The sequence below is a fragment of the Watersipora subatra genome, chromosome 4 (genome assembly GCF_963576615.1).
Source record: "Watersipora subatra chromosome 4, tzWatSuba1.1, whole genome shotgun sequence".
NCBI classification, from domain to species: domain Eukaryota; kingdom Metazoa; phylum Bryozoa; class Gymnolaemata; order Cheilostomatida; family Watersiporidae; genus Watersipora; species Watersipora subatra.
In genome coordinates this window covers 27,162,705-27,178,585 of record NC_088711.1, presented here as the reverse complement: position 1 = coordinate 27,178,585, position 15,881 = coordinate 27,162,705, and the positions used below count along the sequence as shown (strand labels likewise).

At 36.2% G+C, this 15,881-nt stretch overlaps 1 protein-coding gene and 2 non-coding genes across 3 annotated transcripts in view; 1 reads left to right on the top strand and 2 right to left on the bottom strand.

Moving 5' to 3' along the window:
• Positions 1–26: 26 nt before the first annotated feature.
• LOC137394103 (dystonin-like) overlaps positions 27–15,881 on the top strand; it is a 77,809-nt gene continuing 61,954 nt past the window's right edge. Inside the window, exons 1-17 of the mRNA XM_068080822.1 lie at positions 27–50; positions 392–538; positions 1,864–2,009; positions 3,218–3,377; positions 4,013–4,246; positions 5,837–6,059; positions 7,015–7,110; positions 7,410–7,597; positions 8,736–8,902; positions 9,294–9,438; positions 9,763–9,945; positions 10,332–10,481; positions 11,656–11,779; positions 12,523–12,639; positions 14,164–14,333; positions 15,191–15,383; positions 15,640–15,839. Coding sequence (XP_067936923.1) covers positions 27–50; positions 392–538; positions 1,864–2,009; positions 3,218–3,377; positions 4,013–4,246; positions 5,837–6,059; positions 7,015–7,110; positions 7,410–7,597; positions 8,736–8,902; positions 9,294–9,438; positions 9,763–9,945; positions 10,332–10,481; positions 11,656–11,779; positions 12,523–12,639; positions 14,164–14,333; positions 15,191–15,383; positions 15,640–15,839 — 2,667 coding nt within the window. The remainder of the gene's footprint in view (positions 51–391; positions 539–1,863; positions 2,010–3,217; positions 3,378–4,012; positions 4,247–5,836; positions 6,060–7,014; positions 7,111–7,409; positions 7,598–8,735; positions 8,903–9,293; positions 9,439–9,762; positions 9,946–10,331; positions 10,482–11,655; positions 11,780–12,522; positions 12,640–14,163; positions 14,334–15,190; positions 15,384–15,639; positions 15,840–15,881) is intronic.
• Trnas-gcu (transfer RNA serine (anticodon GCU)) lies at positions 6,253–6,334 on the bottom strand. Its single transcript has one exon. It is a non-coding gene; the product is annotated as a tRNA-Ser (tRNA).
• Positions 6,427–6,507, bottom strand: Trnas-gcu (transfer RNA serine (anticodon GCU)). Its single transcript has one exon. It is a non-coding gene; the product is annotated as a tRNA-Ser (tRNA).

Below are 15,881 nucleotides of genomic sequence, written 5' to 3'. Positions count from 1 at the left end.
AAAGGCGTTGTGAGATGTGGTCTGTGATGGGTGTGAATATGAGTATGGAAGTGTGACTATTTTGGCTGTGTTGGTAGTTAATAGTTCCGTGAGCCAGAGTGCGTGTACAGTTTCATCATCCCTGTCCTGCTCAAGAATATATATTCTGTTTGTTCATTGAAGAATTTGACATTGGGTAAGAATTGTATTGGTTGTTAAAAATATTGAATAGAATCTATTAATAGAGTAGATTGAAGTACCAACAAGGGCAAACTCTACTTGTAAATGCTTGAGATGTTTCACTCATGTCTGCTCATTCAAAATTCTCGCAATATCAAATTTTCTTGCTCTCATCAAAGTTGTGAAGCTGTCAGCCAGAACTCCTGTTTAACTGAAAGAAACTAAATTTTAGAACAAGCTTGAGGAGTTGTATGAGGAACTTTCTAAAGACCTGCACAAAGAGTTGGACTGGGGACGTGGTGTTGAGAAGGCACTCGCCGCCCAACAAGGTCTTATTTCCACAGAACAATACCTGAGGCAACAAATAGATGAGCATAAGGTGAGAAACTACAACAAAATCAATTGTACATAGTCACTCTGACATTCTGATTCTACCAGATGTAGCTGTAAAACACAGCTTTTTGTACTGGAGATGTTTTAAATTTGTCAAGTTTTCCCGGGTATCGTTTCTTGTTAGTAGTTAGTGTAACAGCCATTTTCATTTGCCTGTCAAGCATTCAATAATGTTTATCATTTGTTACCTTGTTAAAATCAATCCCTGCTTTCCTTTAAGCATCTAACAGAATTATGATGTTCTCATGCAGAATTGGTTTTTCATTATTGCGTTACTTCCTTTCATTATTGCGTTACTTCCTTTCATTATTGCGTTACTTCCTTTCATTATTGCGTTACTTCCTTTCATTATTGCGTTACTTCCTTTCATAATTGCGTTACTTCCTTTCATTATTGCGTTACTTCCTTTCATTATTGCGTTACTTCCTTTCATTATTGCGTTACTTCCTTTCATTATTGCGTTACTTCCTTTCATTATTGCGTTACTTCCTTTCATTATTGCGTTACTTCCTTTCTTGTGCTACTAAGTTATATTATAGCACTAGCCGAATACCCGGTGTTACACGAGTAATAGAATAATTACCTAATGATTTTGAGTAACTTCCCTGGAAAGTTAGATCTTTACTAAAACAGTACTCGCGTTTTGGGCCAGCTTAACAATCATTACGCGTAACGATCAACAGTGCTAGTTATTAACCTCACGCAAGCGCTTTAAGCATTAGTATCTAACCGATGTAACGACTATTTGCCTAATGAACGTATTGTATTCCGGGTAGCTTAATAGTGAAGTTCGCCGTCGCTAAATCTGGAGGTGCTGAGATTTTTTGCTAGATTTTAATTGCTTCAACTGGACACAGGGTTTAACAAAAAGACAACAAGTCACAACTACAAACACTGAGATTTATATATAGATAAGACACTTGCAAGACCTAGTAAAAGTTAGCTCTAATACTAAAAACTAGAACCATATTTATTCTTAGTAAATAATCAAAAAGAAGCAAATACTATTTTTTTGTTGAGCATAAAATATTTTAACGAGATTTCTTAGATGATAAATAAAAGGCTTTTTGAAATAGTTATAGTATAAAAACTTCAACTAGACTTAGATGATATTCTTAACAAGTAGAAGCATAGAGAAACTAAAAAGAAGTATAAAATGTGCCAGCAAAAACCTGTTAAAAATAGTTTAATTATATAAGAATGGAGTAAATTTATCAACAAGGTATGTGTAGGTAAAAACTGTAATTTTAAACTCTCAATTAGTATGTTAGACTTGATAACCCTCGGTTGACCTACTGTTGTATATTTTAGCATCTGCTGGAGGATTTACAGGCACATCAGCAACTTGCTAGAACCATTGTGTATCAAAATGAGCAACTGAGAGACCATGAAGTTTCTATACTCACATCTGAAGAAGTGTATGAGCAAGACTCTCTTCATACGGAGATGACAGACAGGCTACTCAAAGTGGGCAAGGAAGTTGATAGCAGGTACACATGTTTAGCTTTTATCACAGATATATTTATTTATCCAATGGGATAAATCGTCTCATCTGTGTTCAGACACTTTCAGAAAGCAAGGCTTAGACGTAATTTGAATCAGCTGATGCACTTGTAGGGGACTTCACAACATCTCAGTTACAATGCGGTTTCGATTTAGGTTTCGATTTATCTCGACGTTTATAGATGAGATAGTTATGCCTTGCTGCCGCTGTATGCCTGGATGGTGCTGTTAACATGTCTCTATTTCATTAGTAAATTCAGAAGTCAGTGGCTGTTCATGTTATTTACTTGAACAAGATTAGAGGCACTTTGTCTAGTCAATAGTAAACCATGTTCTTATTTAGGCACCAATGTTGTTTTCTATTAGGTATACTAGTTTAAGTATTGGGATTTACGGTCTAGATGGAATGTGGCAGTTAAATAATCTCTGAACGCTTTTGATCAAATTTTACTCTCCAAAATACAAACTCTATAATAACTTGTGTTTGTGTTCTGTACTTACAATCAAGTTAAAAGCACACACATAACATTAGAATCAGGTGCTAATATCATCATTTAAATGGTGGAGTTTATGAATGATGATATTAACACCCTGTTCGAAGCTATTTCTATATGGTTGCCATTTTAGCTGAAATCATACTGCAAAATTAAAACATCACTCATTCTGAATTACATGACCTTGGGAGCGGGATTAGGTCAGATCACTCTTTTTTTGTCGCCAACGTCATCCGTTTCATAATAGATAGATATAGAGGAGAGGATATAGACAGAGATAACAGAAATAATAGAGATAATCCAATAGGATCGGAATATGACATTTCTCTGTACCTCTAGCTTGGTTATTAGGCCTACAATGGATTGATTCCATATCTCTTGTACAATGGATTGATTCCATATCTCTTGTACAATGGATTGATTCCATATCTCTTGTACCTTGAATTCATTCTATATCTCTTGTACCTTGGATTACCATATCTCTTGTACAATGGATTGATTCCATATCTCTTGTACCTTGGATTACCATATCTCTTGTACCTTGGATTACCATATCTCTTGTACAATGGATTGATTCTATATCTCTTGTACCTTGGATTACCATATCTCTTGTACAATGGATTGATTCCATATCTCTTGTACCTTGGATTACCATATCTCTTGTATAGAGTGAAGCATCTCTCCAACTGTTATGAAGAGTTTGTCAAGCTGGACTCGGAGCACAACAAGCTCAATCACTGGTTACGTGATGCCGAGTCTACTTTGAATGATATGCACAAACGCACGAATCAGCTTTCTCGCTTGCGTGATGTCACAGAGCGTTACAAGGTGATTAGTAGTAATTGACTGAAATCTGTTCATCTCAGCAAACCTAATTGTCTGTATGCTCCCTTGCTCGCTCGAAGGAATATATGAACTCTCTAGCGATCACCAGAATTTATTGGCAACCAAAATAACCTTCAGTATATTAATGAGTAGCTGAGATCAAAGTACGAAACTTCTATAAAGTGATGAGCTATTGAAGTTTTCAACGTTATGTCCAAAGCAACTGTACTCTATCTGTACTCAAAACCACTTGACTATTGTTAGATGTTCAATTGCTTTAGAGCTTTACTTGCTATTTTGATAGATTGTTGAGTTTAGGATACAAGTGTTGTAGTGTTGATCATTTTTAGAAAATTATGAAGCATCCAGTAATGTGTGACATCTTTTATTTCACTCGAGCTATTTCACTGTTATAGGCTATTTTATGTGATATTTATATGTAACGTAATTGTATGTAATCTCAGCAGGTAGAACTTGAATTAGTTTTTGTAAAACTCAAACCTCAAACTATGCTAAAAGCAAGAACAAATTTTTCTTTGCGCATTTACGTTGGCACATTTAACTCCTATCAATGTTGAAGTGTTATGTGGATTGGATGAAAGAGCTTGCTGAGGTAACGAGAAATTTCCATTTTGCAGGCCTTCTATTCTGAGGTAATCACACATCAGGCGGATTTGCGGTTCCTCGAACTCTCATCACAAAAGTACGTGGTTGAGGCGAATAGTTACAAGAAGAGGCTGATGGCGTTCAAGGCTGAGTGCCAAGGCACCAGGAGCTCTCTCATACTTGAGGATGAAAACTACACAGTTAAAGAGGATGTGACAGAAAGCAAACAGAAATTTCAGGAGTTGCTAAAGGAGTGTAACATCCAGGTAGACACAACTCATGCAATTGATTTATATGAAGCTTCAAGCTGTTAGACTAACAATTTCATTTTATGTGAAACGTTTTTGAGATTATCTAGAAAGATACAATGAAGTTTTCTAAATGACAATGTTCAAATTGTGTACTTTTCTTGTATTAGTATTTCTGAAATTTTAGGGTGCTGCAGGAAAAGGTTTTTTTTTTCATTTTTATATGTTTGATATGAGGGCAAACATTCTAGTAAATTCAATTGCAGAGACTTGTGAAAGTGACACTTTTACCAAAAAGTACCACTTTTACCAAAAAAGTATGTTGTAGCCTGTCCGTCCGTCTAATTATCACCACGCGTAATACTCCAATCTGGTTGTATGTTTGCTGTTCATATGGTACTCATAAAACATCATTCTGTTTTTTAATTAAAATGGAGTGAAATACTCTAGATTACCAGTAAGATGACCAATAATGATTTGGTGTCCATTTTACTGGGTATTCAAAATCAAGGTGTTTACTGATCAACTCACAATTTACCTAGTTACAAATACTTTATGCGAGTAAAGTTGTTTTATTATGCGAGTAAAGTATGGTTGTTGCTAGCTTTTGTTATGATACGATAGCATCATGCTCTTGGAGCTAAATACCTCTAATTCATTCCTGTGTTTTAGATTGGTTTTGGGGATTACACATTATTGCTATTAACATAAAAAGTCCAGCTAAGATGCAATCTAAATGGTGTTATTATAGGGAAATTGATCATTCTTAGTCTATAGTTCTTTCTGTAATTGGATATTATACAACTCAATCCTAAACTATGTTTATTTGATCAGTTCTATTGTATGAGCAATACCTTTCTTGCTCGTTCACCTTTGCTCGGGAATGACTAAACATTATTAAAGTCTCTTATATTACAAACTAGCTGTGCTACCCGGCGTTGCCCGGGTATCAAAAATCAGCTTATAAACAATGAGAGGTAATGAGAGTTGCCTGCCACTTGCTATTAGCCTGGCACATTGCCAATGCATAATTTGAGTAAGTGTACTAATAAGAGTTACCCTCTCGGTGGCGTTAGGCAATCACCCTGCGTAGTACCCAAAGCCATTGGGTATTTGCTCCCATATAGCGACATATATCGCTAGTGAAAGGATCAAGTTTGTGTGGCTAAGTTGGGAGAACGGAAAGGTAGGTGGAATGGAGAGTCTGGGTTCAAATCTCTTTTGATACGGAATCGTTATTCCAAGATAGACACACTGAAGAAAAACAGATGACAGACTGAAAAATATATATTTAAATTATCATATCTTTTTGTTTGTCTCCGCACAAAAAACTTGTTCAATGCTGTGTATGCATGATTATAGTTTTCAGCAAATGCTCGAGGCATATTTTCATACCTGATATTTAACAAACACATTTGATGGCTCTACTCTTAGCTCACTCTTCCTGTCAGGAATGCCGATCAACTTTAAAATACAATTATAATAACTATCAGTTTTTACTGGTTTACATAACGATAGGGTATACTGATATAGTGATATACATTAAGACAGGCGCGATAACTACCAGAGTTGGTCTTTCTAATTATCTTCAACATTTTCTCTTTCCAGGTGGCGAACCTGAATAATGTCTCAGAGACGCAGAGGAGATTCAATGAAGCCTGTGATCGTATAGAGTCATGGCTACAGCTTGCTGAGAAAAACCTTGGAGCCCTCAAAAGGGAACCGGTAAAGACTGACCACCTTGGACTACAGGAACAGCTAGACAGGATACGAGATTTCACAAACAGTGTCATGGCACAAGAGAAGCTTATAGAAGATCTTAAACTTCAAGGTATGTGTTACTATGCGAGTCAGGAAGGCATGATATCATCAGAGTTAGTAGAGGTATTTCATCACTGAGAGAATCTAAAAATGGTATTTCAAAGAGTTATTTATAATACAAAAATATTTATATTTGTATATTATAGTCAGTACATTATCAGTTATTATTAATACAAAAATACTAAGTCAACTTTCAAAAGTATCAACAATGATGAGATTCGAACTCACGCTCCCAAAGGGAAATGGATTAGCAGTCCATCGCCTTAACCACTCGGCCACCTTGTCTGTTGGTTAACAACAAAATTTTTTTGAATTTCTGTTCAGGTAAGTTATTAATTACTATAACACAAAAAAATTAAATCAATTTTCAAAAGGATCGACAAGGATGAGATTCGAACCCACGCTCCCAGAGGAAATGGATTAGCAATCCATTGCCTTAACCACTCGGCCACCTTGTATGTTGATTGGCAACAAATTTTTTTGTATTTTCATGTGAGTTATTATAATACAAAAAAAAAATAAGTTCATCTTCAAAAGTATCGACATGAATGAGGTTCAACCCACACTCCCAGAAGAAAATGGATTAGCAGATGATCGCTTTCTCCATTCAGCCACCTTGTCTGCCGGTGGGCCAAATAGGTCCTGTATATTATTTTTAATGTTAGCAAAAATTAATACAAAAATAAGAGGTTGACTTTTGAAACTATCGACAAAGATGGGATTTAAATGCAACAACGCTTGCATAATAACATTACATAATAAGATTCACCAATATTTACATGCACTAACAGGCATGCAGATTACGTTATATGGTAACGTAATATTAGTAATGCTGCACGCATTACTAATGCATGCAGCATTTGATTACGTTATATGGTCAACAGTTTCATTTTAAAATACCTTGTACAATCAACAATGAACAAACAACTCCAAACATCAGTTCACTCTATGATTTTTTTTTGCAGGTCAGTCCTACTCAGAGGCTCTCTCGCAGACTAGAGTCGACGGTCGACATGTGGAAGACATACATGAGACTGTGAATGATCTTAACTGCAGGCATGGTTCGTATACCCCGCTGACTGCACATGCTATACATTGTTTTTTCAGTAGGAAATATCTGTAGCATTTAGAGGGTATGTCATTCTCATGATAAAACTCAGAGCTACACCATTTATTTCTAACTGAAGCAATAGTGTTTATTTTCGATGACTTCATTTAAGCTTTCAACAGATAAGTTTGTCAAAACATCTGAAGAATTGATATCGTGTTAACCAACCCTCATTCGTCAGTGCCCTCATTTGTCAGTGGTCTTTACAACCTCTCACTGCTTTCACAGCGCTTGTTACTCTAACACCTTCAGGTATGCTTGCTGCGGAAGCTGTTGCCAGAGCCAACATTCTCAACACAGCCATGGTGCAGGCTCAGGGTCTTACAGCCAGTATCGATGCTCTTTACTCTCTCATCGTTTCTACTGAGAACTCTGTGAACACTATGAAACCCGTGAGCCTCAATGTTGAAAATCTCGAAGAACAGATTGGAGAGTTCAAGGTGAGCTGAGGATCTAATTCTATATTTAGTAGAGCAAATTTTATCTGCTCCTTTTCTAATATCACTGTACTGAGTGACTTTGAAATACCATACAGAGACGAACATGTTTTCAAACTTGCGAACATTTTGTGAGGCTGCTAATTTTTGTATTTACTCTTATCAATCATCTAGTTATACATTTATGTGTTATTTAGGGTATTTTTGGGTTTGCTGCGCGTAGGCGGTGCATAACGTTGTACATTTGTATTCTAATCACTTCAATTGTGCGATACGTAGTACAATTGTTGAAGAATTGCCTAGATCTTGGTAGATGAAAGTACTTGATAACCGAGTTGGGTAGGACAATGACAGAGGATAAGCGTATGTGTGTTGATGCATCATTAACTGCTATTAATTACAATAATAGAGCTTACGCTTTATGACAAACATATTCGGTGCACACTCGATAAGTTCTATTGGATTGGTTCATCGATCATTGATAGATTATTTACTGCCTCGATCGTATATTGTTGAAAGCAACATTTAGAGGAAAACTCCAAGATTATGGATAGGTGTAGGCCTAAATAAACGCTTACCACTTAGTCAATTCAATTATAGATTATAGATACGTACTCTTCAGTATTTTATCAGAGGAATTTTCTTAGAAAATAAGAAAACTGCGTTATTTAGAGATAGAGACTGAAGTTGTTGAACAATTAACAAAATATTGAACATAATGAATAGGATTTGTACATGTAGTTATTTGGTGCTCGCAGGGTTTGTACACAACCTTGTATCATAACAACTTTGTGACCAAATGTAATTACTAGCATAGCGGGTAAATTTATTTTTCGTCAATTCTATGTCTAGATACGGTGTCTGTTGGTAGCTATTCTAGGTCTAAGTCTAAGATTCTAAGTTTAGATACGGGGTCTGTCGGTAGCTATTCTAGGTCTAAATCTAAGATTCTAAGTCTAGATATGGGGTTTGTTGGTAGCTATTCTAAGTCCAAGTCTAAGATTCTAAGTCTAGATACGGGGTCTGTTGGTAGCTATTCTAGGTCTAAGTCTAAGATTCTAAGTTTAGATACGGGGTCTGTTGGTAGCTATTCTAGGTCTAAGTCTAAGATTCTAAGTCTAGATGCTGGGTTTGTTGGTAGCTATTTGAGGCGGATGTGGAAAGTCATAAGAACAGTGTTGCCCAGATAAATTCTCATGCTGTCGACATTCTCAACTCGTGTTCTCCTAGTCTTGCAGCAACCATTGAGGGCAAGTTGCAACAACTGAACCAGCGGTCTCAGAAACTGACAGCAAAATGTCTTGAAAGGTTGGAGAGTTTTATTATCAGAAACTCAGTATATATTTACCGTGAAGACATTCATATTATGAATAACAAAAAAAAGACAAAAACGCTAGAATGAAAAAATAACTAAGAGAAATCTTTTTTGTGTTTGTTCTCGAATTATAAAATACAGTAAAGTATAATAAATGCTCTCATACCATATGTTATATGACGGTCACCTACCATCATATAACATATATGGCGAGCGGACTCCTTCCTCTAATAGAGTTGCTGCTTTAATGCTTGACTTCATTTCCAAACTTTTACAGTTTTTGTGTCAGCGCTGTTTGTGTAAGGTACATAGTCAGTTCAATGTCATCCTTTACAGATATTCGCGTAGTCAATATCCCTGTATACTTTGAAATGTTGTATTCAGGGCAAGAGATGTAAGAGATGTATATTCAGATTTAAAAGAGTTCAATAAGAGATCAGCTGAGCTGACTCAGTGGATGCTGACACAAACGGAAGCTCTATCCAGTCCTGATAATGAAAGTCTTGATGCTCAACAGCTCAAGGACAAAGTTAGTCTCTTTTAAATTCGCTTCAGACTTTCCTCCTAAGATTTTAAAATTATTTCATCCAAAATCTTTGCTATAACAACAGGAGGTGTATTCATCAGAAGCCACAGTTCCAGGTTGGGAAAAAAGGTTATATCATACATATTTGATTTAGTATAGCTTTAATGTGTAGTGGATGTTAGGTTTAGAATGGTGATACACTCGCTGTGAGAAAATTCAAGTACCTCTGCTCTAGACTTCATATGTCTGTAGCGTTGCCATTTTTACATGAAATCCTATACCATATTTATATAAGACTCTCACTAAACTGCCCTCTATTTCTACTAGCTGTCAGCTATTCAAAGTCAAGTAGAACTCAAGAAATACTCTCATGATGCCATGTTAGTCATTGGTAAAAAGCTCAAGGAGAACCCTAAGACTGGCCAGGTAACGCCTGTCAAGGAAACGATGCATGACCTCGAGCTGTCATGGACAGAGTTCGAAGTTGCTCTACAAGAATGCTCCCAGAAGGTAATATATACATACATGTATGTGTATATATATATTCATACATGTATGTATATATATCTATATATTAGCTAGCGAATACTTCATATGCAATGGATGTATTTCAAAATTGGTATGTGTAACGCAAGATTATAGATGATACAGATGAGGTCATAGGTTATTTTATTGGTAAACAGTTCTGCCTAAGAACTGTGTGTTATTACATTTTTCTATTACTGTAATACTGCTGTCAGTCTTGTTTACATCGCCTACTGATTCAGATTCTTAATAAAAACGCTTGTGCTTCTAGAAAACTGCATGCTTTTATTGAAGATTAACCAGTTTTGATGTAGCTGATGTTTCAGTGTTCTGATACTTATTTTAATATTTAGCGATGAAACTTGTTGTAGGTAACAATGAAAGAGGAGCACAAAGGCTACTATAATGATCTACTAAAACAAGTTTCCAATTGGATGTCATCGATGGAAAGGCGAGTGGACTGTTTAGAGCCTGTTGCTATGGATATACAGCTTATAGAATCACAGATCGGTTCTCTCCAGGTACTGCTGCATTCTATCATTTCTACAAATTCTACAGAACTTGTTTAGGTTCCTTGACAAAAATATATATAGATATGTGTGCTTGAAGGTATAACTCACCCCTTCCCTAGCCAGGCATAGCAAATAACCAAGGATGTTTAAGCCTTTTTCAGATCGTCTATGTATGCTGCGGTGTAAAGAGCATGACGGATGGTTTATTATTGCATATTGTATTGAAATAATAACTCAATGCTTTAGGATTTTTAAAACGTTACATACGAGAGCCAAATAGTGTATTTCTCTTTAGCTCTTTTCAAACCACGAACCTAATAGTTCGGCTCAGCATGGTGTTCGCGTATGGCCAAGACACATGTAGTGCAGCTTTGATAGGCTTTGCACAAAACGTTGTTGAGTAGTGAGTAGGTAACTAATTAGCCTATCAAAAGGCCTTAAACGAAAGGAAACAATCATCTGCATGCGTTGAGCCAACATAAAATATGTTTATAGTTCATTCTGAGCATAAAAACATAATTTTTATAGCAATTTTTTTGTTAGCAATGACCAGTCATATCGGAATCATTACAGATACGGAGCTTTCAATAATTGTAGATCAATGGGCTCGAGGTGATTTTTTATTGAACAATAAAACTACTGTAAGCTATAATAATATTGTTATTTTATTAGACTCGGACATGTTCACAGTGTAAATGGCCGAAAGTGTCTCAACTCATTCTGCAACACACTTGGAACATTTTATGGCATCAGCTGATGTAAAATTTTATGCTGATTAATTTGGTATCAAAAAAGTTCTTATAGACCTAGCCTTATAGGCTCTGTGGTTCAAAGGTTATGACAGTTTATATGCGCTCTTATCAAGTATTAGGCTTTTCTGAATATGTAATATATATGAATATGTAATATATATGAATATGTAATATATATGAATATGTAATATATATGAATATGTAATTATGTCTCGGTAACAAAATTAATTTGGTAGCAAAAGAGTTGAGCTACTTTTGGTTAAATCTAGTTGTGCGTTCTGATATTTGATCACGTTCATTTTAGATTCATCAAAATTCTAACAATATCAAGTTAGCAACTCAGAATTTATATATAAGTTCATTCTTTTCAACCGGTGTTGTGCTTTGTATAGAATGTTAGTTAATGTTTCGCATGTATTTATGACCTTTAGCCCCTCTTAAACGAGTATGACGAACACGCGCCAAAGATGGATGCCCTTAACGATATTGGGAACAAGTGTGGAGGCTTGGCGGTATGTCCCAGCAACAATTCTCGCCGTACAAGCGCTGCAACACGTAAGAATTCACTCAGATTTAGCTTTGCTATCTCGCGCTGCTCTTGCTTTTTTCCTTTATCGATTTTGTGTAAACTGGTTAACTAATATCAGCATGAATAGTGTCTGTTAGTGGTAACTGCTCTCTAGGTTTCTGAGATTCTTTAGATTCTGCATGTTATGTTAGCAACAATGTGATTATTAACTGATAAGTCAAGACTGTTTGAGAAATAATGCGTTATAAAGGGGAGGCTAGAGAGGTTACTCTTGACCTCTTGACCTTGGAGTGATGGTGACTGCTCCAGCTGATCATGCCATCCTTTCATTATGATGCTTCAAATGGTATCACTATTTTATATAATGCTTAGTTAATTAAATTATACACTTTAGGCTACTTTCAACATTTTTTTGTATTTTGATCGCAAAAAATGGCTGCAATTGTAGGCTGATTATTTTCAGTAACGCTTATGAAAGTGCACAATATATGCTCATCACTAGCATTATAAAGCAGTAAGAGGCGAGCTAAGTGAAAGTGCCGAACACACTGATGCCAACACGAGTTTGAAACATCAATCTGCATGGCTACCTCTTAACTGAGACGAAAAACTTGCCTCATAATGTGGTTTAGCCTAGAGTCGCTCTCTTACACTGTGTGACGCTCACCCACCATGGACATGTATAACATATAACAGTTTGCTGTACCCCGTTGGCTGTGGGTTGATCGCTACACAATAATCTCTTGCTGCTCAATGCTTGGCTTCTTAGGTCGCCGGTTGTCTTCACTCAGACTTAGAGCTTCAGTTTCTTCAACTGCCAATCCCGATGTTAATGTGACAGCCAATGGAATCCTTCCTACCATAAGCAATGTCTTTTCTCCCGATGGTCTGTGCTTTCATTACTACGCTTTGACCCGCTGTTTTGCTTTGTTTGTTTCTGTCTTGATCTATCTATCTCTCTAATAATATGTCTGCATCTGTCTTTATCTTTCGCTTTGTTTCTGTCGTTGTGTTTGTTTACTGTTTGTATGTCTCTCTACTGGCTGTAGATATGTGTCTATTTTATAGAATAGTTGTCACTGCCGAAAAACTACCTATTAGCTGTATTAGAAATACCTTTGCATTAAAATATATGAAAATTATTTCATACAAATTTACAAACATTATTTAGTGTTGCAGCCTCTTAATGGAACAGCTTGTCACGGGAAGACATAGTATATGCATAGTTTAGACAGGATATAGACATGATATAGACATGGTATAGACATGGTATAGACATGGTATAGACATGGTATAGACATGGTATAGATATTGTATAGACATGGTATAGACCTAGTATAAACGTAGTATAGACATGATATAGTCATGGTATAGACCTAGTATAGACATGGTATAGACATGGTATATACATGGTATAGACATGGTATAGACCTAGTATAGACATGATATAGACATGGTATAGACATAGTATAGACATAGTATAGACACGATATAGGCATGGTATAGACATGGTATAGACCTAGTATAGACATGATATAGACATAGTATAGACATAGTATAGACATGATATAGACATAGTATAGACATGGTATAGACCTAGTATAGACATAGTATAGACATAGTATAGACATAGTATAGACATGATATAGACATGGTATAAATGTTTGTATTTCTGCCCTAATAAATATGACTGTGTTCTGTGTGCCTAATTTTCTGCCTGTTTGTTTATTAATAGCAGATTGTATCTATATGCTAGTAGTAGCCATTCGCATCAATCGCTTTAGGTTATTTATTAATGCCAACTTATAGTTGATTGTATTTTCTCTCTGTATTTCTATGTACATGTATTTATGATGGTATTTTTTGTGAGACGATAGTGACCAGCGAAGGCACGTTTTCCTAAACACGCCGTAGATGTTCATAAGTCTATGAGTGTTAATTGCGGTGTGTGTGTAGGCTATGTAATTGTGTGTGCACTCGCTCCTATCACTCTATATGATATATAAACAGCTTGTGGTGTGCATGTTATTACTGCTCATATGTGTATGTCAGTTTAATATGCTTTCTTTATTATAACTTCTAACTCTTTTTCTAAAAAAAATTTTTAAATCAGTCACATGAATGATAAATTGTATTCATATATATATATGTTATGTAATTCTCTACACACATGCATACGTATGTTCATACTTTATAGTATGCTTACAAATCTGCAATTTTCTATTATATATACATTTAGTGTATCTTTGCTATTGGCTGCCACTGTGTAGTGTGTTTCATGATATACATATACTATTGCTAGTTTATGTTGAGTTTATCAGTAGCTTTTTGATTTTTATTTGGAGTTTCCCTGCCTTACATGAATATATTCTCATACATTGAGGTCTAAGTCGTGGGATAATTATCATAGATTTGTCAGAAGTGCAAAGAGAACTAGGAGAAAGCAACCACGGGTACGAGCTGATCGGGGAAAGACTCGCAGCCAGACAGGAAGAAATGGAGGAAACCCTCACAGGGCTAAAGTCCTATCTCACAGATGTTCAGCAGCTCATGGTTTATCTCAATGAAGTCGAACCACAGGTGAGGCCTGTTTTAGAGTTTTCACATAATTCAACAGCAAATGCAACAGCCAAACTAAGCCGTTACAAGTATGCATGCCAACAAATCTATGTTCATTCACTATTAATAGAATCCGTTTAGGTGCCGGCAGCTTGGAGCAACATAATTTAGTAGTAGTTTGTAGATGAGACCAAAGATATTACAGTGAAGGAAAATTTAACTAGGAGAGCAAAATGTTTGCTTGTTATTTGGTTGGACAATACATGTAGATTGATCTGACAAACGCGATGATGTTACTTAGCGGGAGTACAACTAAATATACTGTGATGTGAAATCTTCATAATAAAATTCTAAAAGTATTAAGCGCTTAAAAATGCTAATCACTTTATATTCTTTGGCATTCATTCTTTAGTTTTGATTAACCTATCAATTTGATAAAAGTTTTTATGTTTTTTATCACAATAATGCTTAATCCTCAGTTTGTTGGTGAGCGGTATAATGTATAGCTGACAACAAGCCCTCTTTCATGATTGGTTTGATCTGATAGCTCCCTTGTATAATGTATCGCTGACAACAAGCCCTCTTTGATGATTGGTTTGATCTGATAGCTCCCTTGTATAATGTATCGCTGACAACAAGCCCTCTTTCATGATTGGTTTGATCTGATAGCTCCCTTGAATAATGTATAGCTGACAACAAGCCCTCTTTCATGATTGGTTTGATCTGATAGCTCCCTTGAAACAACCTTACCAACGCAAAAACTTTGCAGCTGCTCAGCTTTCTCTGTCTCTAAAGAAATATCTCCAACGCATGATTTATTATGACAAAATAAAGCACTTAGTAGAGTCTAAAACTGAAATGGACTTTACATGTTTTAGGTAGCGGAAGTGTGTGCACCACGGGATGCTGCCGATGCTAAGAATCAGTTGCAGGTGTACAGACAGTTTAATGAGAATTTCCAGTCGAAGGGTGTGCTGCTCGAGCAGTTGAGACAAAGGGTGTACGAGCTGACAGCCAGCAAAGACAGTGTGCCAGGAATGCTTGATATAGAGACACAACTCGCTCAACTTGGTAATTAGCTTTATTTTGTCGGCTGCAAAAAGGAATTGTCATGATGAGTGGTGTAAACAAATTTATTGAATGACTTATGGCTCACATTTGATGGTCCGTGCACTCGCCCGCATATCTCTGGAATAGTTCCACTTGTAACTAGACGACCAGTCCTTTTCTGGTCTTTTCAGCCGCACTCTTGGATTATTGTTATGTTCTATATTGAAGCTTTGTTTAAATATGTATTTTGGAATAATGCAACAAAATAATTTTGTAGAGGATAGATGGAAAGGGGTGCAACAAGCTTCCCTTAGTCGTTGCATAGCCCTTGAAGGTATTGAGGCTAATTTTGCTCATTTCACTGAAACTTCCAATTTTTTGGCCACCTGGCTGCAGCAGAAAGAGAAGATGTTAGGGGCTCTCGGGCCCATCGCTACAGAGCCTAACATGGTCAAGTCTCAGCTTCACCAAGTGCAGGTAAACAAACGCAACCTAATATTTTCTATGTGTCTAGATAAA